We start from the raw sequence: 27,693 nt of genomic DNA, 5'->3' as shown, positions 1-27,693 counted from the left end.
AGCAAAGCCTCGGCAAACCAGAAGGAATACCATCGACAAGGACCGGAGGGCCATTGGGGCGCTTCCCGTCCCCTCCGCCGTATCCGCCGGAAATAGCCGTCACGTCTCTTTCCCAATCCAGTGCGACTGGATAGAAATTAACCAGTGTGTTTTAGCACAAGTTGTGGCATCACTCCCGAATACCACAACTAACGTTGGCAACAAAAAGTTTGTGAAATGATAAAGAAAAATGAAACCAAAATAGTAAAGTTCAACCAATAATTCTTTTGCCTCAATCTAACACCATAAAACGTTCATTATTTCCTTCAGTTTCAAAACTTCAGCCCAAATGAAAATGGGACTGCCTCATGGGGAATTACCTTTAAAGCGTGCGAGAAACCCGACTGGATTACCGAGTTACGAGCAATCTCACACAGATCGCATGAACTCAATTTCCATACCTGAAAGAATATGATTCGCCGATCAATTATCATATACGTCTGTGTACCTCTTCATCATTGTGTGTGTGTGCGCGCGTACGTGTGTATATGTAAGGTTTACTTGTGTAAACCAGGATTCAAGTCCGTGCATCAATCTAAAGGACTTCCATAAATATGATACATGCAAGCTTCTCTAGTCCACTTGAACATCAACAAACAATGTTTCTATAAGTGCTTTGTGCCATTGCGTTAAAGAATGGATTGACACGTATATATCAGTATCTAGTGAACAGAAGAAGAGGCTTACAGAGGCAGCAATGCTATACTCTTCCACCAAAGGTTCCTTCGTAAGGTGTATCTGGAGTGGATCGTCAGTTGAAAGAGAAACATTGAGACCCCTTGAAAAGAACATGGGCAATGGGTTTCTATGGTAATCTAAGAATAAGGAATTGTTGCTCAGAGGAGACATTGCCAGACCAATCTGATAACGGAAAAAAAAGGAGAAGATCAAAGATCTTGAGAACATAAAATAAGTCTAAGATGAGGAGGTTTATGCCGGTTACTGCGATTTTTCTGACCTGTGCCAGATAGTAGAGATACTGAAGAACAGGGGACTTCCTCAGGTTGATTCCATGTGCAATGTTATTCGCAATGAGAAAAGTTGCAGCAAGGTGGTCAATGTCACCGGCCTGATATTTTAGAAGTACTCAAGAAACCGTCAGCTTCATACAAAACCTTGTTCATGGAATACAAAGAAAACGAATAAATACCTCGCCAGAATGCGGCCGGAATTTGATTGTTGTCATGCCCTTCGACTCACGAAGCTGCAGCAGAAATTCGTAGATGTCACAAGAAATAAATAACGGAAACACTACCATGATTCCACATGAGGATCATTTTCCTTGTCATTTCGCTGTAGACATATCAGTTACACAGCCTAAGTTGAGCGCCATGGCTTCTATTTGAACAAGAAGCCAAATAGAAGACCAAATGGATATATGAAAAAAAAAGAACTGAAACGTACCTTGTTCAAGGTGTAGAGGTTTGCGTAGCAGTAATATGCATAGTAAGAAAATGCAGGATTGAACACATTGGTCCACTCAGCTGGTGTGGGCATGTGTTTTGTAGGGCGTCTTTCAGGCTTGCTTTCATCATCCACCAAATCAAACCCGACAACCTAAGTTCGCAGATAGAAGATTAGTTACAATTAGGAGCAACTTCAAAGATATGCCTTATGTAGTCGCCTAAACCAGAAACATCAATAACTGGAATAAGCAAAGTCAAGAAATGAAAACCTGCTTCAGGAACAGATGCAGATGAGGATGAGAATCTGGATCGACAGTTACTTCAAATAATGGAATGAAGACGTTATCAAGGATGTTCTGAAAGGATGTTACTGTTCCCATATCCTTGTATACATTATAAAGGCGTGGTAGCTGGAAAAGTGGAAAAAAAAGTACAGATATCATGTATTGCACAAATAAATCCATATCTAGCAATAAGTATATAAGTCAACCATCCTAAAAATCATAATTCATTTTAACAATATCAATTGAGTATAGATAACTGTTAAAGATCCAATATCTTGTGAACACCTGAATCAACCAAACAACATTCTCACTGTATAGTTCGTTGTTCACGATCCAGCTAGCCAGTTGGTCCCATTCACTCATCTTCCTACCATATACTGATATTCGATATTCAGCCATCTGCAGCGAACATTACATGAGCAAAACATAAAGACTATTGAATTCCAGCATGCATGATCAATCAGCAATGGACAGAGATTAACCTGATATTTACTTGCTGCAAGATCAGAAAACACTTGCTTTGTCAATTCAGCGAGAAACCGCCCTGTGAAAAAGAAGTACAAGACAGTTAGAATAAAGTTCAGTAGAAATTACTTTCGGTGATTGAGTAAAATCATGTGATTGCCTACCTTGGATAAGATTTTCCTGCTTAAGGAAAATTTCTCTTAATCTACTCTGACCACAGGGGTTGTACTTCAGATTGAACTTATCAAATCGATGAAAAGTACTCTTGTCAGCATGAACATCCAGAAGATCAACATTCAGATCATACCTACGAAGAGAATCAAAAGAATGACAAATATGATTTCCATTTCAAGGAAAACATTGCAATTAAAGATATGCCTCCCATAATGTCTCTCTCAATGGCTGAAACAATAGAAGATCATTGTGTACCCAGTTAAATCCAGGCTCTCAAAAACCTCTCTTAAGGTCATATATGTCCCATCTCGAAAAATAACAACCTGAGGAAAAAAGCCTCAAGGTCAAAGAACATCCACTGTGATCATACAAAACACATCAAGAGGAAAGAGGAGAACATGTCACACAAACGTTCAGAAAATATATGTAACATTTCATGCAATTCCTAGGAGAATTATCAAAGGCAAAAATACAATGAAATAACATAACAACGCGCTCTCTCATTATGCACAACAAATCAAGTGAAAAACATGCTAAAAACATCCCCCATTCCCTAAAACAATAACGCTTTTAGCTTTGTGACACAGACAGTTTTGCTGCTTAGCGTTGAGTGCTCATTCTACACATACATATATATGGGGGGTGGAGGAGGGGGAGATTGTAAGACGTACCTCATCAGGTTCTTTCCTTAGTTTTGACTTGATAAACCTCAAAAGATGTTTCTGATTCATGCATGCTGAATGATGAACATGAGTATCAACTTTTCTGACATTATAAAAGTCACGATGTGGTGCACTTTTCTGAGCAAGAAATTCTCTATCCGCATTAAGCATTAAATGAAGATTGAATTTCTGAAATTGAAAGGCAAAGTGTCAATATAGTGAGAGAAAGAAAATGCAGCATCCACCTCAGGAGATCATTATCAACTTCATAGATACCTGTTCCAGAAGAACCAGTCGACGATGACATAAAGTTCGAATATTTCCTGCTGCTATAACTCTAAGTATAATATGCAAATCAGTGAAAAATGCAGTTGCATCAGCAACAGGGAAGAGTTCTTCTTTTGCTGGCATTAAACAGAGGCACGACAAGAGGAAAAAATAAGCATCAACAAATAGTGCGACTGACCATAAGTGAGAGCGGAAAAGTAAACCAAATAAAAGTGGTGGCCTCTTACAATCTTTGTTTGCATAGACATGGACAACACCATCTCGCATCTCAAAATAGTGCTACAAAAAGGTAAAATTTATGTGTATCAGATGGACAGTGAAAAGAAAGGTGAAAGCCTTAGGTCAATATAAATATGGGAAACAGAAGTACAAACTCACATCGGATTTTCTCTGGCGAACATAAGCAAATGGATCAGGATTGGGCTTCGGAGTGCAGGGCTCAGATATTATTTCTCTTTCCCAAGGAGATACTAATTCTTGGAAGACATATTTTTTCCTCAGTTCAAGGCAATCTTGTACGCACGCGTATGCTTCAATTTCATCTTGTGTTGGTACCTCTGGAAAATTTTTGTTAAAAAGCTTACAGAAGGCTTTGTAAAGTTGTGTTTACTGGTCTGACATATCATTGCTTATTTGCAAATTGCAAGAGCTAACACAGTGCAAAGATGAGTTTACTAGAGAACAGAATGAGATCGTTATTACCCATCGGAGAAATATTAAGACGCACAAATGTTTCTTGCTCTGGCTCTTTCCGTAGTATATCAGCAGCAATAGGGTCAGCTTGAACGCCGTGCAAATCACGAGACACACTGTGAGACCGAATAATATTTGCACTAGCCATACCTATTTGCTCTCCATTACCATTCATAAGATCTGGTAAATTCAGAGCCTGCACATGAAACCAATACAAAAGAAAAGAAAGTATCATGTTTCTGTTATTCCCCTTTCCAAATCATAACCCAGGTGGAACAACTGATTATGCATACCAAGAGTTTGTTTCAGTAATGCCAACTATATCCTTATCAAGGCACAAACACCTTATCATTTTTGTTTCTTCCAACATATTAGCAAGGCACAAACACCAATAAACGCTTGCAAATGGAGAATAAACTCACAGTATCCCCATTAGTATGCATTAATGAAGCATCCAGTTCGCCATCACCAATGATATTATCTTCCTCGTCTGATCCTTCCACGCTTTCAAAGACACTAGCAACAGGAGATTTTGGCGAAGTTGGCCTAATGAAACTCCCAACTCTCTTCGTTGAATTTCCAAGCATCGAGGATTTGCCTGCAACAGTAAGAGATTTTTTACTTGAATATTTTAACAGCTTCCACAAACATCCATAAGAAGGAACTGAAAACAGGTGGGAACAGAAAGGTAGCTTGTAGTAGGGATATATCTCGATTACCTGTCCATAAAAATGTCAATTAATTTACAATCCAGAATTACATTTCCCACATATCTAATTTGAATTTCCTGTTGAGAAAATTCAATTGAAACATAATACAATTCTACAACAAAACTACTACTGTAATGGATAATCCATAACCATCCACTAACTGGAACATAATTGTCCATCTACGTTTACCCTTGGCAGATATGTTACCTTCCTCTCTAAACATACATGTAATTTGCATTTCCCCGCAGCAAGATCTCAATTGAAGACAGTTAATACAAGAACCACTTATCGTCAACTACAGGATATAAACAGTGCACTAAACTCTCGACTCCGCCATTTGCAACGATAACCCGATTAACCGAAACTAAATTACCTATATATGACCACCGAACTACCACTGATTCCACTGAAGGTACAATAAATTCCTGGTTAGAAGCAATCATACTGCATACAATTGGAAGCAAAATTCGGTATTTGGGGAAAAGTTTTCAGTTAGAACTGATCATCGATCGGGTTGAATAATCCGCTAACAATAACGGAAGAAAATTACTCCGGCATATACGCGTACCTTCAGCTAACGAGCGAAGCCTCGGCAAACCAGAAGGAATACCATCGACAAGGACCGGAGGGCCATTGGGGCGCTTCCCGTCCCCTCCGCCGTATCCGCCGGAAATAGCCGTCACGTCCGGTAAAGAAGCAGAGACTTGCCGATAGTGACCGTCGGTCTTCCGACGCAAACCGCCGCGCCGTTTCTTCAGCTGCCGCCGGGGTGAGTCATCGTCGGAGTCGCTGTCTCTCTCGACGGACTTGGCGAACTCTAGGAGCTGGGCAAGCGTCTTCCTGTGCATGAAATACGCCGACACTGCCACGAAGGAGGCTCCGACGAGGGCCGCCATGGCTAGATGAAGAGCGTAATTGTCCATTTCCGCATTCGCTTCACTATTGTCTGGACTTTCTCCGAGAGTAGGGAAACGAGAAAACCCTACAATCGAGGAGAAATGGAGGCCAGAGTGGTCTCTTCTGCACATGTGCGGCGCCTGATGATATTTATAGGCAAGAGACGTACGGAGACGAAAAGACGACAGTACCCCTTTATTTTCTCATATACAACAATATTACCATTATTTGCATATTTTAATTTTGATTTATTTTTTCACGTATTTACTGGCTTTCTACAGTAATAGTATACGCTTTTTCACACGTGCGCTATTCATTTGATGTATTTTTCAGTGGGGATTCGAGTAGGATTCGACTGGAATTGGATAAAGATTTCAAGGGGACGTGGAGGAGCGTAGTAGGTTACCGGTCGTTTTCGACAGATATATGATATTATCCGTGTCACGCATTTTCGTCGATAACGCACGTTTATTCACTATTCATCCTTAATACACATTGGTGGCGTGGTGTCTATCCAATAACCACGTGACACGTGGCACATTTGTCATTTCCTTCCTTTTTTGTCTTTATTCGGTGCTCGTGTGTAGTGATTATTATAATTTAAAAAACAAAGAAAAAAGAAAAAAGAAAAAGGCTCCATGGCGTTGCTCGTCTGAATGGGCCAGAATTCGAATTGGGCCTATAAGAAAAACTCATGAAGCTCGGCCCATAAAGGAACGAATCTGTAAGAATGAAGCACAAACACTCCACTAGATTTAACCGTTTTTCACTTATTTATCGACTGAAATTTATGAGCTTCGGCTCTGTATCATGTATATATATATCGATGAAGAAATTTCTTGGAATATTTTGTCATTTTAAACTTGGAAAAAGATGGTCCGGTCATTGTGATTCGATAATTAAACGACTAATTTCTCGGCGAGATAGATAGAGGGAGCCCTAGATTGTCTCCGGTTATGGCGAAACCGGAGGAGGCAAAGACGACATCGCCGGCGAAGAATGCGTCGATTCCGCCGTACATGAAGGCGGTGTCGGGCTCGCTCGGAGGAATCGTTGAGGCGTCGTGTCTGCAGCCGATCGATGTCATCAAGACGCGCCTGCAGCTCGACCGGGGCGGGGCGTACAAGGGAATCGTGCACTGCGGCTCCACGGTGGCCCGAACGGAGGGCGTTCGGGCGCTCTGGAAGGGCTTGACGCCGTTCGCGACTCACCTCACGCTCAAGTACGCGCTCCGGATGGGATCCAACGCCGTTTTCCAGTCCGCGTTCAAGGACTCCGAGACCGGGAAGCTAAGCAACCGCGGCCGTCTTCTCTCCGGGTTTGGCGCAGGCGTCCTCGAGGCTCTCGCCATTGTCACGCCGTTTGAGGTCAGCGATTTTGCCTTTCCGCACTCATCATTGCTCAAAAGTTGGTCGAATCCAAGTCATTCTCTTGTTTTATTTGGTGCCTTTTGTTTGCTATGGTTGAATAATAGCTAGTGGGTCGGACCTGAAATATATTAGGTACAAGAGTGATGCCAGATAGAGAAAGGGGAAGAGCTACTGTTTTCCGTGGATAGAGGCGCTTTTTCAGAATGATTAGTATTGAACTATATGTAAATGCTGGCCGCAGCTTAGTCTTCCGATTAAGGAAAACTCGTGAAACTCAGGAATGTGGCTAGTGACCATTCAACTCTTTATGCCTCAAACCTCAATTGTTTTGATGACCAGGTTCCAAAGGGTAGTCTTTCTCGGACTGTAGCAATTGAGGTGTTAAAAAATATATGTTCTTTGATTAGGGCATTAGATTTCTCCACTAGGAATCTAGGATAGAGGAGCATTCTGCTTCTGGTTAGTATGGATGACAGTTATGATTGTACTTACCAAAGTCGAATATGTTCATGTCAGTAGAAACATCAGGTGGACAGGCAGTGAGTCTTAGTTTCATACATATGATTACTTTGTCCTGGGTTCCCAAGTAACTGTCAGGATATTGCATCCTGCTTCCCAAAACAATCGGACCTTCTAAGGGCGGAATGAGGTTGTTAAGTGATTCCAGAGGCCAACTAGTACCGATCATTATAAAGTTTACAGATGACAAAAGTTGAGTAATGTTAAATTGGGCTGTGGTAGAACTATCTCAAGAGCATCTGGTAGAAAAATTTCATTCCAGTTGCAAGTATTGCTTCGAAGAATGCGAGTTGTTGAACGTTATCTTGATATCACAGTTTCATCGCAAGCGATTCAAACATCAATTTCCATTCCAACCTGGAACAGTTATTATTCTCCCTTCTCTCCAGGTTGTGAAAATTAGACTTCAGCAACAAAAAGGATTAAGCACGGATCTCCTCAAGTACAAGGGACCCATACACTGTGCTAGAACCATCATTAGAGAGGAAGGAGTGCTCGGACTATGGGCAGGAGCTGCTCCAACTGTAATGCGCAACGGCACGAACCAAGCCGCTATGTTCACAGCCAAGAACGCCTTTGACGTGGTCCTATGGCACAAACATGAAGGGGATGGCAAAGTGCTACAGCCATGGCAGTCAATGATCTCTGGCTTCTTGGCGGGCACTGCCGGTCCAATCTGCACCGGACCATTCGACGTGGTCAAGACGAGGCTGATGGCTCAAAGCCGAGATGGGGCTGGTGGATTGAAATATAGAGGGATGGTTCACGCGATAAGGACCATTTATGCAGAGGAAGGGCTATTGGCATTGTGGAAAGGGCTCTTGCCGCGGCTCATGAGGATTCCACCGGGTCAAGCCATCATGTGGGCGGTTGCTGATCAGGTCATTGGTCTTTATGAGAAGAGATATCTTCTTGATTCTCCCATTTAGGTATTCTTCTTCTTCTTCTTCTCTCCTCTCAACCCAAATTTCTTCTTTTTTGTTCTCTGACATTCCATTTTTTGCTTGTCCCCATTTGAAATTCGGGTTCAAGCTTGGGAAATTCTTCTTGAGGGGCTTGAATTTTTTAAAGATGGATTGTTTTTCCCGGGAATAAATCGTATTTATGAGGTAATAATTCAGAATGTATGGTATCCGATGCATACCATAACCCATCAATCAGATTAAAAGAATATATAGAGATTTCTTTTTACAAATTGTATTTGTTACTCAGAACTGATTGAGATTCGTATTAGCTCTAGTTTGTGTGATTTTATTTCTATTTCAAGAAATCGCGTTTGTGGAACGCTGAAGATACCAACGCAAACGCGGAGGGAAATTTCTATATAAACACACACTGCCTTACATATATATATATATATATATATATGCACTGCAGATACACATCAACAGGTGGCAATAGCATTCCATGAACATACATACATAAAGATATTCTTATATGTTCCAACAAAACAAGAACAGAATAGAAAAGGAATATTCTTTGTGCGGAATCTGTAAAACAGTTAACTACCGAAGAGAGTGATAATATGTCTTTATTACAATTTACATGTCATTTTCGTGTTCACTTACGCATGCATAATACGGGGGATCACAAGTTGGGGGAGGAAATTACCGACGACAAATCCCGTCGGTTTACGAAACCGGGTGTGATGAAACAAATGACGAGGTAGTTCTCAAAGGCTATTACCGTGAAGAGATCATCCTGATTTTCTAGGTGCTTGATGATCTTTAACCAGCAATCGTTACTGTTCCTCTCAAAAGTGCACTAAACCCATTATAAAAATAAAAATATTCATGAAACGAGCGTTGGATTCGATGGTTGATTAAACATTTGAAAGCTGTTTTGCTTTTACAAAATTTATATATTTTATTGTATTAATGGGATTACCATCAAACCAAAAGAAAACAAGTAAGGATAGTTTATTCGGTTCGTTTAAATCTATTTTCGGTTTTTCCGATTTTAAAAAACTATAACCGTTCACTTGGTAAAAAAAAAACTAGTAATTTTTGAAAAAAAAAAAAAAAAAAAAAAAAAAGAAGTAGCCCTCTCTGGCTCGCTGGTCTCTGCATTGAAAGACGAAATTACCCCTGGGATAGAGAAGAACGCGCGTTTAGGAATTAATAGGGGTTTCGTTTAAGAGTCGGAAACAAGGGGCCACGAGTTTAATCGTGAGAGTATTTATGTACACAACATATCAGACTCTTGCGATCATTGATAGAGCCCACCTTGAATTATTTACTTGAAAGTCTTTTCTATTATTGATTCAGGTTGTCGTCACGATCCCACTCAATACTGTTTTTGTAATGGTATCGAGCTAACGACGTGCGCCCCAAAAACCAAATTATATACTAAGATACGAATAATATTGTTGCATTATAATTTCAAAAAATAAAAATAGTTTTCCTAATTTATTTAACCCTAACAATCGAACAAGTAGATATCGCGGATTAGCTTTGAGATCCCCTTGTTTTCTGTAACTATTTCATCAATTTAAACGTAATTATAAACTAACACCTTATTGATAATTATTAAGCAATGGTTTTATTTTGTTACATTTTTGTCTTATTGGTAATATTCTCAAAATTTGCAGTGCATGCATAGGGTTGGAATAACGTAAAAGTAATTTGGATTTACAATGCCATATATAAATATGTGTTTGTGATTAAATATTACATTACACCTTTTTTTAAACGAAATCATACGATAGAAAATGTTAGCATGAGCCTCGCGTGTATGAACAATGAATAATGTAATAGGGGTCTACGGCATATTATAATAGTCATATGGTAAAGTCCCTACAAATTGTCAGTAAATTATAAATTATAGCGTATTATTAAATGGTGCTTGAACACAAGAGTATTCTCACACATACGTGCGTAAACCGCACGCGTCTTTCCCAACCCTCCCAAAGCTCTATAGCAGATTGCCCTTACAAATACTACTTAATTTCGTTTTTGCCACAAGCCAACGGAACCTCAGGAACGCCTTCAGATTCCAAAACCGCCACTGCACCACACCATTTACTCCCCCCCCCTATAAAGTCCCTCCATTTTCGCTCTCTAAGCACACAAAGCAAGTTTCAAAAAATTCCTACTTCGGCCCCTAAAATATCAAAGTTCCCATTTTACAACCCCATACTTCTCTTCCACCTCCACTGAGCAAGTGAGTTCCATCATCCATGGACACCAAGATCGGATCCATCAACACGACCAAGCCGGCGCATGGTGAGGTCGGCAGCCCCCCGAACGGCGCAGTTTCAACCATCCAGAACTATGTTTCCGCCTTCGGCCCCTCCGACGCCACCCTTGGCCGCCACGTGGCACGGCGTCTGGTCCAGGTCGGCGTCACCGACGTCTTCTCCGTCCCCGGCGACTTCAACCTGACGCTGCTCGACCACTTGATCGCGGAGCCGGAGCTCAATCTAATCGGCTGCTGCAACGAGCTCAACGCCGGTTACGCCGCTGACGGCTACGCGAGGAATCGCGGCGTCGGAGCCTGCGTCGTGACCTTCACCGTTGGCGGACTCAGCGTCCTCAACGCGATCGCTGGCGCGTACAGTGAGAATCTTCCGGTGATCTGTATCGTCGGAGGTCCCAACTCGAACGATTATGGCACCAACAGGATTCTTCATCACACCATTGGTTTGCCTAATTTCAGCCAAGAGCTCAGGTGCTTCCGAACTGTCACTTGCTATCAGGTAAACTACAAATCTAAATCGAAAATAATATTTTCTGGTTCTCGACTATGTTATTCAGTATCTTTGTTCGTGAACAATGCGTGTACAACAGTTAGTTCGTTTCCGATTTTGATCGATCTCTCTGGCTCTGATTAGTTAGACACCGTGACAGAGACCCTAATGCCCAGTTTGGTTGAAGAAATGTGCATTTGAATCGATTCATGAGCTATCTGTCTCTTCATTTTCTGCAAATCTTGAAAATCTTCGTTCCAATTTTTCAGGCAATGGTGACGAACTTGGAGGACGCACACGAACAGATAGACAGGGCGATATCGACGGCACTGAAGGAGAGCAAACCTGTCTACATCAGCATCAGCTGTAACTTGGCCGGAATTCCTCATCGCACTTTTAGCCGCGACCCCGTCCCCTTTTCCCTCTCGCCCAAGTAAGCCTCTCTTTATTTCTTTTTCTTTTTATCCCATTTGTTCATTAAATCCCAAAAAAAACCACATGTCTAGGAATCTTACCGCAACCTGTATTCATCCAGATTGAGCAACAAGATGGGTCTCGAAGCTGCGGTGGATGCAACCCTTGAGTTTCTGAACAAGGCCGTCAAACCCGTCATGGTGGGTGGCCCCAATCTGCGAGTGGCTAAGGCCACCGATGCCTTTGTTGATATGGCTGATGCGTCAGGGTATGCCCTGGCCGTGATGCCCTCTGCTAAGGGCCTTGTCCCTGAGCATCATCCTCACTTCATTGGAACCTACTGGGGAGCTGTGAGCACACCCTTCTGCTCAGAGATCGTTGAATCTGCAGACGCCTATATATTCGTTGGCCCGATCTTCAACGACTACAGCTCGGTCGGGTACTCTCTCCTCCTCAAGCAGGAGAAGGCGATCATTGTCCAACCGGACCGTGTCACTATAGCGAATGGACCGGCTTTCGGGTGCATTCTGATGAGCGATTTCCTGAGGGAGCTTGCGAAACGGATCAAGAGGAACGCAACGGCGTATGAAAATTACTGTAGGATATTTGTGCCTGAAGGGAAGCCGTTGAAGTGCCATCCGAAAGAGCCATTGACGGTTAACATCATGTTCCAACACATTCAGCAGATGTTGTCTAGCGAAACCGCTGTGATCGCTGAGACCGGAGATTCTTGGTTCAATTGCCAAAAGCTGAAGCTACCAAAGGGATGCGGGTACGAGTTCCAGATGCAATACGGGTCGATCGGATGGTCGGTGGGTGCTACTCTCGGGTACGCCCAGGCTTCTCCGGAGAAACGAGTATTGGCTTTCATCGGAGACGGGAGTTTCCAGGTGACGGCTCAGGACATATCGACGATGCTCAGAAACGGGCAGAAGAGCATCATCTTCCTTATAAACAACGGCGGTTACACCATTGAAGTGGAGATTCACGACGGCCCTTACAACGTGATCAAGAACTGGAACTACACTGGTCTCGTGGACGCCATACACAACGGCGAAGGCAAATGCTGGACGGCCAAGGTGAGATATTAAAAAAAAAAAATCAAGAATCTGATAAAAGAAAACAATGAATCGATATTCTGGTGGTAATGTAACGGGTGTTGAATTGAGGCAGGTAAGATGCGAAGAAGAGCTGGTGGAGGCGATTGAGACAGCGACATGCCAGAAGAAAGACAGCTTGTGTTTCATAGAAGTGATAGTTCACAAGGACGACACAAGCAAAGAGCTGCTCCAGTGGGGTTCTCGTGTCTCCGCCGCCAACAGCCGTCCCCCTAATCCTCAGTAGACAACTTTTCTCCTGCTTAGAAATCCTAATGATTTCTGCACGGTCTCTGTCTTCTTCTCTTTTTCTTTGTGCCTATTCATCCTTTATTTGAATAAAAAAAAAGGACGGTATAATGCGATTTTAATTATCTTTGTTCTTTTATTATCCATCAAATTGGTGTTGCGTCATTTTGAAAATTTTAACGGATAAATCAATCTGATATTTGGTGTTTGGAGGGAAAGACTGAGTATTTGAAGTAATAGTCAAACTATCTTGCAGTTGGAATCTGGTCAGAGAAAATTGGCAAGATCTCTCAACAAGAAGAACAAAACAGAGGAAGCCTTGGAATAGATTAGAAGGTTCAAGAACAGGTCGACTGAGTAAAGGGCATTTTGGTCTTTTTATTGTAAGTTGGTTAATTTTTTTTTTATATGAAAAAACAAACTCAAACGAAGTTGGTTAAATTCGTTTGAGATTGTTTTTTTTTTGTTTAAAAAAAGACCCGAGGCCATTGTTCATCTTCAATCTGGTTTTTCCTTTGGAAAACTCTGTAACGCATAACCTAGTGAAATTCAACACACATGCACATGTAAAAAATCAGATATTGATTTATGTAACTAAAATCCAATGTTATGAGATCGAATATTTTATTTAATGACTTCATTATAGAAAAAGCATTATAAATATATATATATATATATATATATATGTGTGGGGGAAGTCTTCTACCGTTAAAAAATGATAAATCCTTTTATACGATAGTGTCGGTTTGATTTTTTTTCTGAAGTCTGAGTTTTCCTTGGATTGGTCAGATTCGATTGGTTTATCTATTCCGTGAGTTTGCCAGCTATTACGCGGAGTCGAGGGTTTACTATCTGAGATGTTGTAACGGGTGTCCGGTCCGAATGGTTGTGGCGATGGGTTTTCCACCGTTAAAAAAAAATATATGTACGTGATAATGTGAAAGTGATGTGTGTTAGAGTTTGCATTTGAATAGATGACACCTACCCTCACCGTGTGATACTGTGGTTTGATTGATCTTTTGAGTATTAATTCGACCTCTTCGAAATGCACAACGTGCCATTTTTACTTTTCCTATACCAACTACTTGCTGTCTTCCTCCGAAAAATATGTCACCACATTAATTCTTCAAGGCCAAAACTTCTTCTAGAGGTTATTATTATTCCGCATATAAAAGTCATATTCCAACTCAAAATGATTCAAGATTTCCTGGGATCAACATCATCTTCCATTGAATTTGATATTACTGATACAAAAAAATATCGAATATATGATTATTAGAGACAGTATTATCATAGACAATTTTTCTAAAATATCATCGAATACTATATAATGCAAGTGGAACTACCAATATCAAAGACTAGATTATAACATGTCCCATTAAAAAATTGTCAAATACTAGTACGAGATATACACATTTAATCGTCATATATAATTATTAGATATGAATGTTCAACATGGAATTTCTTTCAAAGGAACCAATTAGACATCATTTGGAAGAAGTTAATAAGTCTGCATATATATATTTCACATCCAACTGAATTTATATCATAGATAACCATCCATAATAACTAAATATATCTAATTAAATACCATGATATCTACACAAAATAGAAAATGTGTCTAACAAAAATATCTCATGATTTTTTAAATCCAATAAAAAATGTAAATAGTTAGATAAATCTATATATCATAACAAATATAAACAATAAGGATCACATTGATATATATATGACTGGTATCCACATCATATTGTAACTAATATAATCTTTTTATATAAAGCGTGAACAGATTAAGCGATTAGAAGGCATATGTGTTTACTTTAAAAATTATCAAACGCATGCTGTTGCATATTTGTTGGTCCTAAAGTCAGAAGGAGACAAATCTCCATAATCTTTATCGATGGTATTTATTTTATTTCAATATTATATCATATAATTACAATATGTTTTCCAAAAAAAAAAAACTTAGGTGGTAATGCGTATTTGATTTTGAAAACCTGTAATAAGTTTGATGTAGTTACAAAAATCAGATGTTATATCAATAAGTTATAAAGAGATCTAATTTTTGTACGAATAAATTTTTTGTTAACTTATATTTATTTTTAGTTTCTATGAGTTATAAAGAGATCTAATTTTTGTACAAATTGTTTGATCTTGGACTCGTTATTAAAAAATTCTATTAATTGCGTAAGCTGTGCGGAATGATGACGTCAATAATAATAATAATAATAATTTAAAAGGTTCTAACAACATAACAGCTAAGGAAAAAAGAAGAAAAATTACTGCAAAGTAGTTTGAACGGCGGCGGCGGCAACTTGGTCAATTAATGTGCCGTGTGGTTTGATTAACGAGCTTAAACATGATTCTTAATTTTATTTTTAAAACTTTGACTTATAAAAATAAATAAAAAAATGATAAAGATATACAATCATTAAACATGTGTTATTGTCAACCCATTTAAACTTTTTCCAATCAATCCATTTTAATCTTATTCTATTATTCTATAGTATACTATTATTTATAATAGTCATATGGTAAAGCCATAAGTGGTGCGTTCTGTCGTTAGTCCAGCAATGTACAAATCATCTGGTGCAAATTAAGATTAGTTGGGATTTAAACATTTAATTAAACTATTATTCCACTAATCATTCCACACACTGGTGCACCGAGAGACTCATCAAAGCAAAATAATCTCTGCGAGTATTGAAATCCAGACTTTGAAGGCGTCGTGAAGCGGTCTCTTTCAGCAGAGAGAGAGAGAGAGAGAGAGGAGTTCCTTTTAACGTCGTTCTCTTCTCTGTCTGTCTCTGTTCATGAGTTCCTTTAAGGTTCTTAGCGTTTCGTTCGTTCTTCAATAATCTATGAAAAACTTCACGGGAAGTTGAAAATTACCTGAAACAAAATGGAACCCTTCATTTTTTCCACCACTGTTCTGAGGTTTTCGCATGTTTGATGTGTAAATTTCCCACAAAGCCACGAAAATTCTCCCACCTTCCAAAATTTGACCTAGACTGCCCCTCTGCACACGACAAGACGAAACCGAGGAGACGGGTAGCAGTTTCCGTTCGAAATTTCTCGACCCAATTTCGGTTTTTTTCTTATACTTTCTTTCCTGGGTTTGAACTCGCGGATTTCGGTGCTGATCGGATTCATGTGTTATTGGGTGACGCAGGTGGAATTTTCTGGGGTCTGTGATGCTTTGCAACTGTTTCGGAGTTTTCGATATGTGCAAAGGAAGTGATGGTCTTGGTCAAAGAGAGGCGCAAGGTAAACAATTCGATGAATGATTGTCTCTGGTGAATTAGAACTTCGATAAGTACATTATAGAATTCAGGAAAAATCTCATATTAGGGTTTTGATGAATAACTAAGAATCTGCAGAATTCAGCTATGGTTTGGGCGATTGACATGTTGATGGCGTTTTTGAGGAAGTTTTTTTAGTCACTTGTTCTGTTTTCGTTCGCTGATCTCACAAGCTTTTGTTGTTCTGAACACTTATGGATGGCCAGAGATTGTCACCAACAATGTGAGGGTGTTTTCACACAGTTCTTTAAGATCGGCCACTAATAATTTCCACCCTTCAAATAGAATCGGAGGCGGTGGCTATGGAGTTGTTTACCGTGTGAGATGATCTTTGCGCTTAATCTTCATTCACGTTCTCCATCATTTGTGCGAAATGAGTGATGATTGTTCGGATTTTTTTGCAGGGAGTCTTGAGGGATGGCACCCAAGTAGCTGTGAAATCCCTTTCGGCAGAATCTAGACAAGGGACACAAGAATTCTTGACCGAGATTAACACCATATCAAACATTCATCATCCGAATCTCGTCGAACTCATCGGCTGCTGCGTGGAAGGGAACAATAGGATTCTTGTCTATGAATTCCTCGAGAGAAACAGCCTTTCCAGTGTCTTGCTCGGTACTGATCTGTTGTTTTCTGGTGGCTCTTGGATATATGTTCAGAGGTTTTTACGGTTTCTGATGTTTTAGGTTCGAAGAGTAAATACGTGCAGCTTGATTGGTCGAAAAGAGCAGAGATCTGTCTGGGCACAGCATTGGGACTAGCCTTTCTTCACGAGGAAGCCGAACCCCACATTGTACACCGAGACATCAAGGCGAGTAATATCCTTCTGGACAGAGACTTTTCTCCCAAGATTGGAGATTTCGGTTTGGCGAAGCTTTTCCCGGACAACGTCACTCATGTCAGCACCCGGGTCGCTGGAACTTTGTAAGAAGGATGATGAGTCCATATCGTCTTATGAAACCTAATGCTCGAAACTCAAACTCAGTCTTCATCTTCTGACATAATCTGAGGTCTAACTTACAGCGGTTACCTCGCCCCGGAATATGCTCTTTTGGGACAGCTGACAAAAAAGGCAGATGTTTATAGTTTCGGAGTGCTCGTGCTCGAGATAATAAGCGGCTGTAGCAGCGGCAAGGCAGCTTTCGGAGACGGGTTCTCGGTTCTTGTCGAATGGGTAAGCTTCGCAAAACCCAGAAGTAAAAACCCTTTTTTTTCTCCATCTCAGAAAAAAAAAACTATCACTTTGCCATGGGATTGTGGAGGTAGGACTGTGTTCACTGTTCATGCGGCTGAGGTTGAAGATGGCACTCTACCCTGCAGCGTTCATATTATTCACCCATGCGAATATGTCTAAATATTCGTTTATAGAACGGACCAGGCATGTTTTTTTTTCTAACTGTTCCTGTTTGCAGGCATGGAAACTAAGAGAAGAAGGGAGACTGGTAGAGTTAATAGACCCTGAACTGACGCAGTATCCAGAGGAAGAAGTCATAAGGTTCATCAAAGTAGCATTCTTCTGCACTCAGGCCGCCGCCCAGAAGAGACCGAACATGAAGCAAGTGGTCGAAATGCTCTCGAGGAAAGAGATTAACCTCAACGACAGCGCGCTGACAGAGCCAGGTGTCTACAGGGGCCGCCGCCACGTCAGCAGCTCCGAGGAGAGCTCCTCGTCTCAGTATCAACGCTATAACGGGAAAGCTGGTCCACGTCATCACCCTTCCTCCACCTCTGTTTTTAGCTTTGGAAGCATCACTCATATGGCTCCCAGATGATTTAATTTTTTTACTTCTTTTGATACAGCAGTAACATTCTTAGGTGATATATCATATGAAAATATATATATATATATATACACACGTGCGGGTATTGTTATGGACGGATTAGAGAGTAATGTATTTATTTATTTTAAAATCTCTCTCTTCATAGAGTGATGGAGAGTTGACCATCGTTTTTTTTCGTCTTTTTTTTTTTGTATTTAATTAAGATATTTTTGGAATATTGGTTCTTTCATATTTATAATGAATCGCATAAAATTTGGTATGTCACGTGCTATTTCCTTGACGACAAACACCTTGTTGCACGAGAACAAATTTGCTTTTGCTTCTCAGGAAAGAAAGACATTGCGGCGTGCAAAGCCCATGGGTAACGTCATAGGCCCAATAAGGCCCAACTAACGAGAAAAAGATGACCTATCAAGTGCCAAACCACGTTATTGGGTCTCAATTAGTTAAAAGTTAGGGCACAGTACGAGGAAACCCTGAATTCTCCAGAATCTTTTGTTGTATTTTGCATCTTCAGTATCAGTTGATTCGCGCGAAGTCTCCTCCTTCTCCGTTCCATCTCTTCTGCTTTTCCCGTACTGCAAAGTTATTTTGACCAGCTCCGAGGTACGTGTGTTTCTTTTGTTGATATGTAATGTATGCCAATAACATGTTCGAGAAAATGCCTCATAGACACCCTTTTCCTCTAATTTCCTCTTTTCCCCCTCAGTTTTCTCAAACTGTTCATGAACTTGATTGGTTGCATCTGATCACTAGCTGCGTGTCTGATTACTGCAGCAGACTAAAAGTTCGTTTCTGCAAAAGATATGGGAAAAGCGTCGCGGGACAAAAGGGTATGTTTAGATTGCATTTTCATTTGTTCTCGGGGCATAAAGTTTTCGGGATGCTTCAGCCGTGACGGATAAATCCTTGAGTAAATTGGGGTTTTTTTTTTTAACAGGATATCTACTACCGAAAGGCTAAAGAAGAGGGCTGGCGCGCCAGAAGTGCGTTTAAGCTTCTTCAGATAGATGAAGAGTTCAACATTTTTGAAGGTCTTCTTTGAATCCCTTTGCTTTGGAGATTATCTCTCATGAACCATCATCCCGATACATCAACTTACTTGTTACCCATTCTAGCAATGAACCCAGTGCTTTTTTGTGCTCAGTAATGCGAAAATTCACGATATTGTTTTTGAAAACTTTATTCAGGAGTGAAGCGGGTGGTGGATTTATGTGCTGCACCCGGTAGCTGGAGTCAGGTATGTGTTATTGAGTGGATTGTTGTTCAGTCATATCGAGTGTTTTAGTATATGTATACGAATTTGTACATGCTTCTGATTTGTAGGTCCTGAGTCGTAAATTATATCTTCCAGCCAAATCTTTGCCCGATTCCAAGTAAGTTTCATAAGTGTAATGCCTTGGGCTTGTTGTGAAGGATTCATGTAAATGTTGACATTTATTTCTTCTTACACCTTTTCCAGCATAGTTCGGTATACAGTTGTAACAAGTATGCAACTTATCATGCTTACAGTGCATAAATTAGCATTGAAATTAAGGCCCATTGGTTGCTTGAATCACAGTGTTAGGGTGCTTTTTAATTGTGCTTGATTCACTATTCTTGGCAAAGTCAAACTTTTTTGTTGCATTGAAAATTGTCCAGTTAAGTCAATGTTTTTAAATCGACTCATTACTTGCAGGGACAGTGATCTTCCTCTTATAGTGGCCATAGATTTGCAGCCCATGGCTCCGATAGAAGGTGTTATTCAAGTTCAAGGGGACATAACCAATGCTCGCACTGCAGAAGTGGTGAGAATTCTCCACCTACATTTGTAGAAGTTAGCCATTCCCTGCTTAACACCCTCTCTCTTTTCCCCTTTAAATCTTGTAGCCTTTCCATATTTGTAGTTACAAACCTTAGAGTGATATTATGTGCTCCTTCTTGCTCGTGTTTACAAACAGTGTTTGACCTTTTTTTTCTTTGGCATTTGTCAAGGTCATTAGACACTTTGATGGTTGCAAGGCTGACTTGGTTGTTTGCGATGGCGCTCCTGATGGTAAGACAGTAAATGCGGTTTTCTTTCAACTTGCTTACTCACTTCTGTTTCACAATTTATATGCCAATAAAATAATGCGTTTGCATTTTGGTTTGCAGTTACCGGTTTGCACGACATGGATGAATTTGTCCAATCTCAACTCATACTCGCAGTAAGTCATGGTTCTCACTCATGCTGCCTTTGATTCAGCATAATTCATGTGCCATGTTTGACTAAGAAATTAGCATTTCCCAGAAGATTTTATGTCATGGATAATAACAATAACACCATTTTTTTCAGGGCTTAACAATTGTTACCCACGTTCTTAGGGAAGGCGGAAAATTTATTGCTAAGATCTTCCGTGGAAAGGATACGAGTCTCTTATACTGTCAGGTAAGTTTATATGATTTGGTGAAACGTATGATTTCTAGCCTTATCCCCCTTAACCCCCAGTTAAGACCCTGGAGCGTGGTCTAGTATGAAATATCTCCTTCCTATGCTTGTGGATTCATAAAAGTGTTAAAGATTAGATGGATCTGCGTCTAGATACAGGATATAAGTTAATACTCATGGCATTAGCTTTTGACATGGAACCTCTTGATATTGTTACAGTTTCTGATGGTAAATCATTTATACATTTTAGCTGTTTATTTCTGCAGCTGAAGTTATTTTTTCCAACAGTAACTTTTGCAAAACCGAAAAGCAGCCGCAATTCTAGCATAGGTAAGAGTAACTTTCACATGGCATGATTGCTCACTCAAGTTTCTCTTCCATCAACCATGCTACGATCTGCTTTCTAGAGAAGCTGAGCTCCTCCTATCTTATTTTACAGAGGCTTTTGCGGTCTGTGAAAATTATTCCCCTCCCGAAGGATTTAACCCGAGTGATTTGTATCGTCTCTTGGAGATGGTGGGAAGCCCTTCGGGTGGAAGTGATCTCGGTAAGTGCCTGCCCTTCAGTATCTTTTTCATACCTCCTCAGCAGGAGAATTCATTCTTACAAACAACCTCACAGTCTTCCATGAATGCCTCTTGTTTTTCTCTTGGATATATTAAGCCTTTACTACTTGATTTTTTGTTGCACAAGTATTATACTTTTTCTCTTCTAGAAGCATATCCCATCTTTACAAATCTTCTTTTTCAACTGGAGACAACAAGGTAGCTTGTGCTTGTGCTATAGTACAGTCCATGGCCAACTGTCATTTCTCAACCTACTCACCCAAATGCTCTCTTTCGTGAAATGCCCATTATTTCTTTCTGCTTATTCTGGTAAGAAAAGGAATCTGCTTTCTGTGCGTTGCGTGTATACACATGCTTCCCCTACATTCTTTGGTATCTGAAATCTTCTTATCCGTCTCTCTCGAAACTCTGTTTTGTTTCGAATCTAAACCAAATCAAACCTGTTTTTTTGGCAGATTGCAGTAGTGGGTGGCTTGAAGGACCCAACAAGGTGTACATCCCCTTTTTGGCATGCGGGGATCTTACCGGCTATGATTCCGACCGGTCCTACCCTCTCCCCAAAGACGCTGAGGGTTCGTACCAGAGCCTGGACCCGGTCCAGCCCCCCATTGCACCTCCTTATCGACGAGCTCTTCAGCTCAAGAAAGCTTCCAACCAAGGTATCCGAGACTCTTAAAATTGAAACAATAAAGTTTTTTTTTTCCTTCTTCCTTGGATTCCTGGAAACACTATTATTCTCACCTTTTTTGTATTCTTTTCATGTTATATTCATTAATTAGATATATTTTTTTTCTTTTATTGGAATTTCCTGCTGGTGAAAATGGTGAAAATGGTGTTGTGGGTCAAAAAGAATTAAAGGCTGCGTGACCAATGTTGCTTTTGGATGCGTTTGCAAGCACACTCAAAGTGACACCAATCAAGCTTGTATTCTGTTTTTAAGGAAATTTTAATTTTTGTCAAACAGAATCCACGGGTTCGATTACAATTTTTTGGCAAACCCTTAAAAAAACGTATGATTTGAATTCAAGAAATTTAAGATAGAGGTAGTGAATTCGACCGACATTTTACAATGTCTCAACCTAACCACAACTGGCAACCTTAATGCTCAAAGACAGCCGTTGTTTGTCTTGTATGGTCTTTGAACAAAATTGTCGTTGGATCCTTAGGGTTTATTAATATACACAGCCCTTCATGGACCTACAAAAATTTAAAACATGTCATGTTTTGATACGACGAAGCCAGACAAGAAAAAAAAACAAGACAAAAATATTATTTATCCCTCCTTTTTGTCGCTGCTTCTCTTATTTCTCCAACCAAAACACTAAACGTTGCATTTAGACATGGAAATGAATTCGACTATATGATTTTTTATTTATATTACAATTTCTTGCATTTATGATGTCATTGATTCATGGGTTTGGAAGCTGAGTCGTCGTCAGCTTCATATGTTCATTTAAATTAGGAACAAGAATATCAAGAATGACAGATTTTTTTTTTTTTTATAGTAAATGACGAAACACAAGCTATCTCAACGAGTTTTTTTTTTCTTTTTCTTTTCGTTCGCTTCTTGAAGAACTTTTACAATATAATAAAACCATATGTGAGCTCTGTTTCGATTTCGACCCGACAAGGAATCGGATGAACTCGCCTAACAAGAACACGCGGAGACCGAGTTTGATCTCGACAGAGAAGATGAGTTCAAGAACTCGATGCAGTCTTCGATGGCTTCGGCGCGGTGAGACTCTGACTCCGCCAGAGACTTGGACCTCGCCAGGTAAATAGACGAACATGAAGAAGAAGAGGAAGACGACGACGTCGTTTTCCTCTCCCCCAAAGATATAAAACGCAGCGTTTCGGCGACTCTGCCGCTGAGACGTCCGAGAAACCTTCTGGCCGGCGATCTTCTGAGGCCGAAACTGAGAATTCCGACGAAGACCCTTCTCCGGCCTTGTGGTGAGGAGCCGAATCCTCGTTGTTTCGGGAAGATTGGTTCGTCCGTGGCTTCTGGGTCTGGACTAAAGCTCACTCTTTTGCATGCTTTTCTTGACATCTTGTTTTGCGAAATTCTGTTTGATGAATATGCGAAGTGTGTGTGTGTGTGTGTGTGTGTGTGTGTGTGTGTGTGTGTGAGAGAGAGAGAGAGAGAGAGAGGGAGAGAGAGAGAGAGAGATTGGTGCAAGGGACTAAAGAGAGAGATGGTACATGGGTGGTTTTGAAGGGTATAGGGAGAGAAGTAGGGGTGGGTGTTTCGGGAAACGGTTCGGGTTCGGGACGGAATAGATCGGTTCGGTTCGGTTCTTTCGGTTTTACAAAAATAGGTATCAATCGGGTTTTTTATTGTATTCGGTTCGGTTCGGTTTCGGTATCGGTTCGGTTCGGTTCCGGGTTTTATTAAAAAAAATGTTAGATTTCCTTTAAAAATATTCGGTTTTTCGGGATTTTTAAAGTTCGGTTCGGTTCGGTTCGGTTCCGGGAAAATTCGGTTTTCTAAAAATGGTACCGTTCGGGAAATAACAACGGTTTCGGGTCGGGAAAAATACCGTTTTAACGGTTCGGTTCGGTCCGGTTCCGAAGAACCGAACCGAAACGCCCAGCCCTAGAGAGAAGTGTGTATGGAGTGTAACAAGTGGGACAAAATTCAAGGACATGGAAAAGGGAGGGGCCTTGGAGACAAAAAGGGATAACTGTTTCTTCTTGGAATGAGCAACAATTCTAGAACTTACATGATCAAAATGTATCTTCATTTACGAAATAGATTTAGGGTTTCAGATTTAAAATGATTATATACATATTATAAGATGATTCTGGGATTCATATTTTATTTTCCAGGTTCTATGGAAAGCCATTATAGTATGAGTGTCGGACCAAAACTATATACACACAATTATATTAGTATTCGGATTCTAGTTCGATTCTTGGTCAAAACTGAAATGACTGGTTACGTCAAAACTAAATATGATGAAGATTTGTTTTTTAAAAGGTAAAACAAAATGGAATGTGACAATGTCACTTTGAGTTTCTCTTTGTTAGCTTTTCATTTTTAAGGTGAATTATGAGGGCTGAATATTTTATATTTGTAATATATAAGATTTTTTTTTTAGAAATTTTGCTTATTCATTAAAAATTATATCCAACAAATATCTGAAATCTGTCATAATCTCCCAATCAATGACTAAAAAATATTCAAATTTAATTCTAAGAGGCTAACTTTTGAGTAATGTTTATCAAATTAAATAAAGGTTCTTTTTCCTGTTGGTTGTTTAGCTTTAGACTTTAGATACAGTTAACTGTTGATATCCTTATATTTGGTGTGAAAATACTTGCATAAATTTAGAAATATACTTTTATATATTATTTAATTTTGTATTGGGCTTATCTTCGGGAAATTACTGCTTTAACAATCGGTAAAATATGCTAAAAAAAACCCTTGTATTTTTAATTTGGACCGTCAGTGAGGCCCATAATGAAATACTTTTCTACTCTATAAAGTGAAAAATATGGGCTTTATCTATCACGTGTCGAAGCCATTACAAAAATAATTATTCGATCCATTAAAAACAAATATGGGCTCAGTGCCCATTCCTTTAATATACAAAATAAGGAAAAAAATATAAAGATATTTAATAAGTCGGGAGGAAAGCGTATTTATCAAACAATACCCATATGCCGAATCTTGTTTGTGGGTGACTCCATTACGCATCTATTGTACAAGAAAACAGATCACATAATCGTATTACATATGAGGCAAATTAAACTTTAATATATGAGGGGTCAGTCCATACACCATTTGGTGTTATCCCATGCTTTATTTGATACGTAAAAAAACCTACAAAATGACCTCCTAAATATAAGATTAAACATGTGATTTTGTTACTAAGCATGTGATTTGTGACACAACATATGACCTGGATTAGGGGTTCGTGTCTGAGTTTATTTTGAGTTTTTCTATTTGGTTTATTTGAAAAATATTTATTTATTTATTTATTTATTTATTGTTTAATAAATAATTTGGTGTGAGCCTTTTTATTTTCGCAAATCGTTGTCATCCCTCTCTCTCTCTCAGATCGAATATCCTTTTTATTTACTGTTTTCTTCTTCTTCAGATTCCTTCTCCATAGAACAAGATTGAAAATATTCGGATATTTTTCTCTTAATTTATGCTGGGGAAAAATATGCCCCTTTCTTCTCTCTCTACAAATCATTCTCTCTCTCGTCATTTTCTTCATAGCGCGACGACCACTTCGTCTTCTCCAAGCTGTTCTTTTGTCAACTTCCCTGTTTCTCTCGGCCTCTCTTGCTCCAAACCTTTCTCGAGGTCGAGGTTGCAAACTGTCTTGCCTCGCAAGAAAGGTAGGATCTGTCGCAAAGAGATTCGACGGGAAGTGGTTTCTTCTTCTGGGTCCAACGATATGACGATCACGGAGGTTAGTGAAGGTGGGAATGAGGATATTGAAGCTCCCCTTCTTGATTCGGAGATGGTCTCCAGGCCGAGGAGAATCGCTCTTTTCGTTGAGCCTTCGCCGTTTTCGTAAGTTTTTCCTGATTTGGTTTCTTCATAATCGCTTTGGCTACCTCGTGTTCGACGAAAAGCCTGTGTGAAGGGTCTGGTGCTGGGTTGTGTGTTTAGTTGACCACTGTTGGCCGGCTTGTCGTTTTGATCGTCGGTATGACGTTTGAATGAGAAGTTCTCTGACTGGATCTGTGTTCTTTGTCAATTTCGAGTACTGGGTTCAGGCCGCTGACAATGCCTTATCGTTCAAAATCAGCACCATCAATCTAGGCAGTGAGTTCAAAGTTTCAAATTTGAGATGTGGGAACAGTTGGGTCATTGGTTTCCCATAATTTCGGAATCTGGATTTCCTTTTTTTGCCTCTCTTAACAGTTGTGAACTCATTGATTTGGATGGGTGCTATATCGGCATATGAATCAATTGAAGTGATTTCTCTTACTCTTGCAGGTACATTTCCGGATACAAAAACAGGTTCCAGAATTTTATAAAATATCTACGTGAAATGGGAGATGAGGTGTGTTTGCTTTGCTTGTGAAAGAAACTTGTGTCTCCTTTGCACTGAGCTACGAGTTGTTCCCTGTTTTTTTCCTGGGTAATGGTTTTTTCTTTCTCGTAGGTTATTGTTGTGACAACACACGAAGGCGTTCCTCAGGAGTTCCATGGTGCAAAAGTCATTGGATCAAGGAGGTTAGTAATATATAGCTTACTCAAATTCCTGGGTTTCCCCTTTTCTACGAATCTGTCCGTGTGATCCATTCATCACTTTTCTTTCAATTTCATTGTCTATGCTTTTACTGGGTTTCTCCAATTTCTGTTCACAAAGACTTCAGCTTTTTCTGTGTATCTTGGTTTTGTTACTGTTCTGTAGCTTTCCATGCCCTTTGTACCAAAACGTGCCCCTCTCGCTTGCACTTAGTCCTAGAATAATCTCGGAAGTTGCACGGTTTAAGCCTGATATAATACACGCTTCATCTCCAGGGATAATGGTTAGCCTTTTGAGAAATTAAGCCATTTAATTTGGTTCCAACTAATGAAGAATATATCAGCAGCTAATGACCTATCAGTTGTGAACTACTTTGCAGGTCTTTGGTGCTCTAGCAATAGCAAAAATGCTGTCTGTACCCATAGTGATGTCTTACCACACACACGTGCCAGTGTTAGTTTCTCATTTACCTCATGAAATCGTTCATCTGCAAGTTCATTATAACCCTTATACTATGGAGATATTCAATTGGAGAAACTGCAGTATTCTAGAAACAGCTGGGTGCTGAACTTTCTGTAATTTGCAGGTACATCCCGCGATACACATTTAGTTGGTTGGTCAAGCCCATGTGGTCGATAATAAGTATGTATCTAACTAGTCTCTTAGTGTTGTGTCCAAGTTACGTTTTGTGTTGTAAAGTATAATACTGAACTCGGATGATATTGTCAGGATTCCTTCACAGAGCTGCTGATCTTACATTAGTGCCCTCAGCCGCCATTGGGAAAGATCTTCTAACAGCAGGTGCAACAGCAGGTGAAGTTATAAATACATACATTATCCTGATTCTCTATATATGGATATATAGATACTTTTTCTTTTGTTTATAATTTTTCAGCTCGGATGCCCTAATCTAAAATTCTTTTCATATCTGCAGCTGATCAGCTTCGTCTTTGGAATAAGGGTGTTGATTCTGAAAGCTTTCACCCCCGTTTCCGCTCCCATGAAATGCGACTAAGACTGAGGTAAGAACCCTTATTTGGGTACAAACTACAAGAGTCATATATACATGCACGTGCTCTATGCAACGTGTTTCTCTTTATTGCCATAGAATTCATGTTGATTTTGCTAATGCTTTGGTATTCAACAGTAACGGCGAACCAGATAAACCACTGATAGTACATGTTGGGCGTCTTGGCGTTGAGAAAAGTTTGGATTTCCTAAAGAGGTGGTGCTTATATATACCCGTCTCTCCTTTTTAAGTGGTATTTCTATGTAAACTATTATTATTGTTTTCATAGCCTGTTAGAAGATTTCTTCTTATTTGATTCTCGAGAGGCTTCATGCATCAAAGTTTACGATTTTCATAGTGTTGAACGAAAAACTGTTGGGAGCTTGAAGTTGCCATGGGCTACATTTTGCATGTTTCTTAATGAACTATTCATAAAAAGGACCCCCCCCCCCCTTTTTTT

General features: G+C 39.9%; 7 protein-coding genes across 11 annotated transcripts in view; 5 read left to right on the top strand and 2 right to left on the bottom strand.

Annotated features, from left to right (window-relative positions):
* The window catches only part of LOC104827048 (AMP deaminase-like), a 7,152-nt gene extending 1,426 nt beyond the window's left edge, over positions 1-5,726 (bottom strand). Inside the window, exons 1-18 of the mRNA XM_010560071.1 lie at positions 5,290-5,726; positions 4,434-4,609; positions 4,021-4,207; positions 3,697-3,875; positions 3,546-3,597; positions 3,307-3,434; positions 3,040-3,219; positions 2,624-2,691; positions 2,359-2,501; positions 2,212-2,273; positions 2,015-2,128; positions 1,715-1,855; positions 1,444-1,596; positions 1,190-1,243; positions 998-1,108; positions 727-900; positions 360-440; positions 114-126 (exon numbers count right to left, since the gene is read on the bottom strand). Coding sequence (XP_010558373.1) covers positions 114-126; positions 360-440; positions 727-900; positions 998-1,108; positions 1,190-1,243; positions 1,444-1,596; positions 1,715-1,855; positions 2,015-2,128; positions 2,212-2,273; positions 2,359-2,501; positions 2,624-2,691; positions 3,040-3,219; positions 3,307-3,434; positions 3,546-3,597; positions 3,697-3,875; positions 4,021-4,207; positions 4,434-4,609; positions 5,290-5,644 — 2,371 coding nt within the window. The 5' untranslated portion in view covers positions 5,645-5,726. The remainder of the gene's footprint in view (positions 1-113; positions 127-359; positions 441-726; positions 901-997; positions 1,109-1,189; positions 1,244-1,443; positions 1,597-1,714; positions 1,856-2,014; positions 2,129-2,211; positions 2,274-2,358; positions 2,502-2,623; positions 2,692-3,039; positions 3,220-3,306; positions 3,435-3,545; positions 3,598-3,696; positions 3,876-4,020; positions 4,208-4,433; positions 4,610-5,289) is intronic.
* Positions 5,727-6,414: 688 nt separating this feature from the next.
* On the top strand, positions 6,415-8,603 carry LOC104827047 (mitochondrial succinate-fumarate transporter 1-like). Its single transcript, XM_010560070.2, has 2 exons — positions 6,415-6,985; positions 7,897-8,603. The coding sequence occupies exons 1-2, from the start codon at positions 6,575-6,577 to the stop codon at positions 8,434-8,436; spliced, it is 951 nt and encodes a 316-aa protein (XP_010558372.1). The 5' UTR covers positions 6,415-6,574; the 3' UTR covers positions 8,437-8,603.
* Positions 8,604-10,394: 1,791 nt separating this feature from the next.
* LOC104827046 (pyruvate decarboxylase 1-like) lies at positions 10,395-13,566 on the top strand. Of its 2 annotated transcripts, XM_010560069.2 has the most exons (5): positions 10,395-11,204; positions 11,465-11,628; positions 11,731-12,688; positions 12,783-12,995; positions 13,212-13,566. In XM_010560069.2, the coding sequence occupies exons 1-4, from the start codon at positions 10,686-10,688 to the stop codon at positions 12,951-12,953; spliced, it is 1,812 nt and encodes a 603-aa protein (XP_010558371.1). In that variant the 5' UTR covers positions 10,395-10,685; the 3' UTR covers positions 12,954-12,995; positions 13,212-13,566. The 2 variants fall into 2 exon arrangements, with proteins under 2 accessions (XP_010558371.1, XP_010558370.1); XM_010560068.1 differs by lacking the exon at positions 13,212-13,566 and having other exon boundaries at positions 12,783-13,163.
* A 2,089-nt stretch (positions 13,567-15,655) lies between these two features.
* Positions 15,656-18,255, top strand: LOC104827045 (putative serine/threonine-protein kinase). Of its 3 annotated transcripts, none has more exons than XM_010560065.2 (7): positions 15,656-16,044; positions 16,128-16,222; positions 16,464-16,576; positions 16,662-16,872; positions 16,944-17,181; positions 17,281-17,431; positions 17,670-18,255. In XM_010560065.2, the coding sequence occupies exons 1-7, from the start codon at positions 15,908-15,910 to the stop codon at positions 18,027-18,029; spliced, it is 1,305 nt and encodes a 434-aa protein (XP_010558367.1). In that variant the 5' UTR covers positions 15,656-15,907; the 3' UTR covers positions 18,030-18,255. The 3 variants fall into 3 exon arrangements, with proteins under 3 accessions (XP_010558367.1, XP_010558368.1, XP_010558369.1); XM_010560066.1 differs by having other exon boundaries at positions 15,914-16,006; XM_010560067.1 differs by lacking the exons at positions 15,656-16,044; positions 16,128-16,222 and having other exon boundaries at positions 16,470-16,574.
* A 246-nt stretch (positions 18,256-18,501) lies between these two features.
* Positions 18,502-22,051, top strand: LOC104827044 (putative tRNA (cytidine(32)/guanosine(34)-2'-O)-methyltransferase). 2 transcript variants are annotated; one of them, XM_010560062.2, is made up of 13 exons: positions 18,502-18,644; positions 18,816-18,871; positions 18,979-19,072; positions 19,229-19,278; positions 19,365-19,414; positions 19,717-19,825; positions 20,013-20,073; positions 20,172-20,224; positions 20,353-20,445; positions 20,712-20,775; positions 20,885-20,992; positions 21,467-21,670; positions 21,862-22,051. In XM_010560062.2, exons 2-13 carry the CDS (start codon positions 18,845-18,847, stop codon positions 21,876-21,878), a joined length of 930 nt encoding a protein of 309 aa, XP_010558364.1. In that variant the 5' UTR covers positions 18,502-18,644; positions 18,816-18,844; the 3' UTR covers positions 21,879-22,051. The 2 variants fall into 2 exon arrangements, with proteins under 2 accessions (XP_010558364.1, XP_010558366.1); XM_010560064.2 differs by lacking the exon at positions 21,862-22,051 and having other exon boundaries at positions 18,819-18,871; positions 21,467-21,809.
* A 433-nt stretch (positions 22,052-22,484) lies between these two features.
* Positions 22,485-23,213, bottom strand: LOC104827043. Its single transcript, XM_010560061.2, has one exon. The coding sequence runs from the start codon at positions 23,059-23,061 to the stop codon at positions 22,660-22,662; it is 402 nt and encodes a 133-aa protein (XP_010558363.1). The 5' UTR covers positions 23,062-23,213; the 3' UTR covers positions 22,485-22,659.
* Positions 23,214-25,106: 1,893 nt separating this feature from the next.
* Positions 25,107-27,693, top strand: part of LOC104827042 (sulfoquinovosyl transferase SQD2) — a 4,171-nt gene continuing 1,584 nt past the window's right edge. Inside the window, exons 1-9 of the mRNA XM_010560060.2 lie at positions 25,107-25,539; positions 25,969-26,035; positions 26,138-26,208; positions 26,390-26,507; positions 26,604-26,677; positions 26,811-26,866; positions 26,954-27,037; positions 27,159-27,246; positions 27,372-27,449. Of these exons, the coding sequence (XP_010558362.1) occupies positions 25,169-25,539; positions 25,969-26,035; positions 26,138-26,208; positions 26,390-26,507; positions 26,604-26,677; positions 26,811-26,866; positions 26,954-27,037; positions 27,159-27,246; positions 27,372-27,449 (1,007 nt within the window). The 5' untranslated portion in view covers positions 25,107-25,168. The remainder of the gene's footprint in view (positions 25,540-25,968; positions 26,036-26,137; positions 26,209-26,389; positions 26,508-26,603; positions 26,678-26,810; positions 26,867-26,953; positions 27,038-27,158; positions 27,247-27,371; positions 27,450-27,693) is intronic.

This window comes from Tarenaya hassleriana, unplaced genomic scaffold, assembly GCF_000463585.1.
Source record: "Tarenaya hassleriana unplaced genomic scaffold, ASM46358v1 Cleome5, whole genome shotgun sequence".
NCBI classification, from domain to species: Eukaryota; Viridiplantae; Streptophyta; class Magnoliopsida; order Brassicales; family Cleomaceae; genus Tarenaya; species Tarenaya hassleriana.
This window is presented reverse-complemented; position numbering and strand designations above follow the sequence as displayed.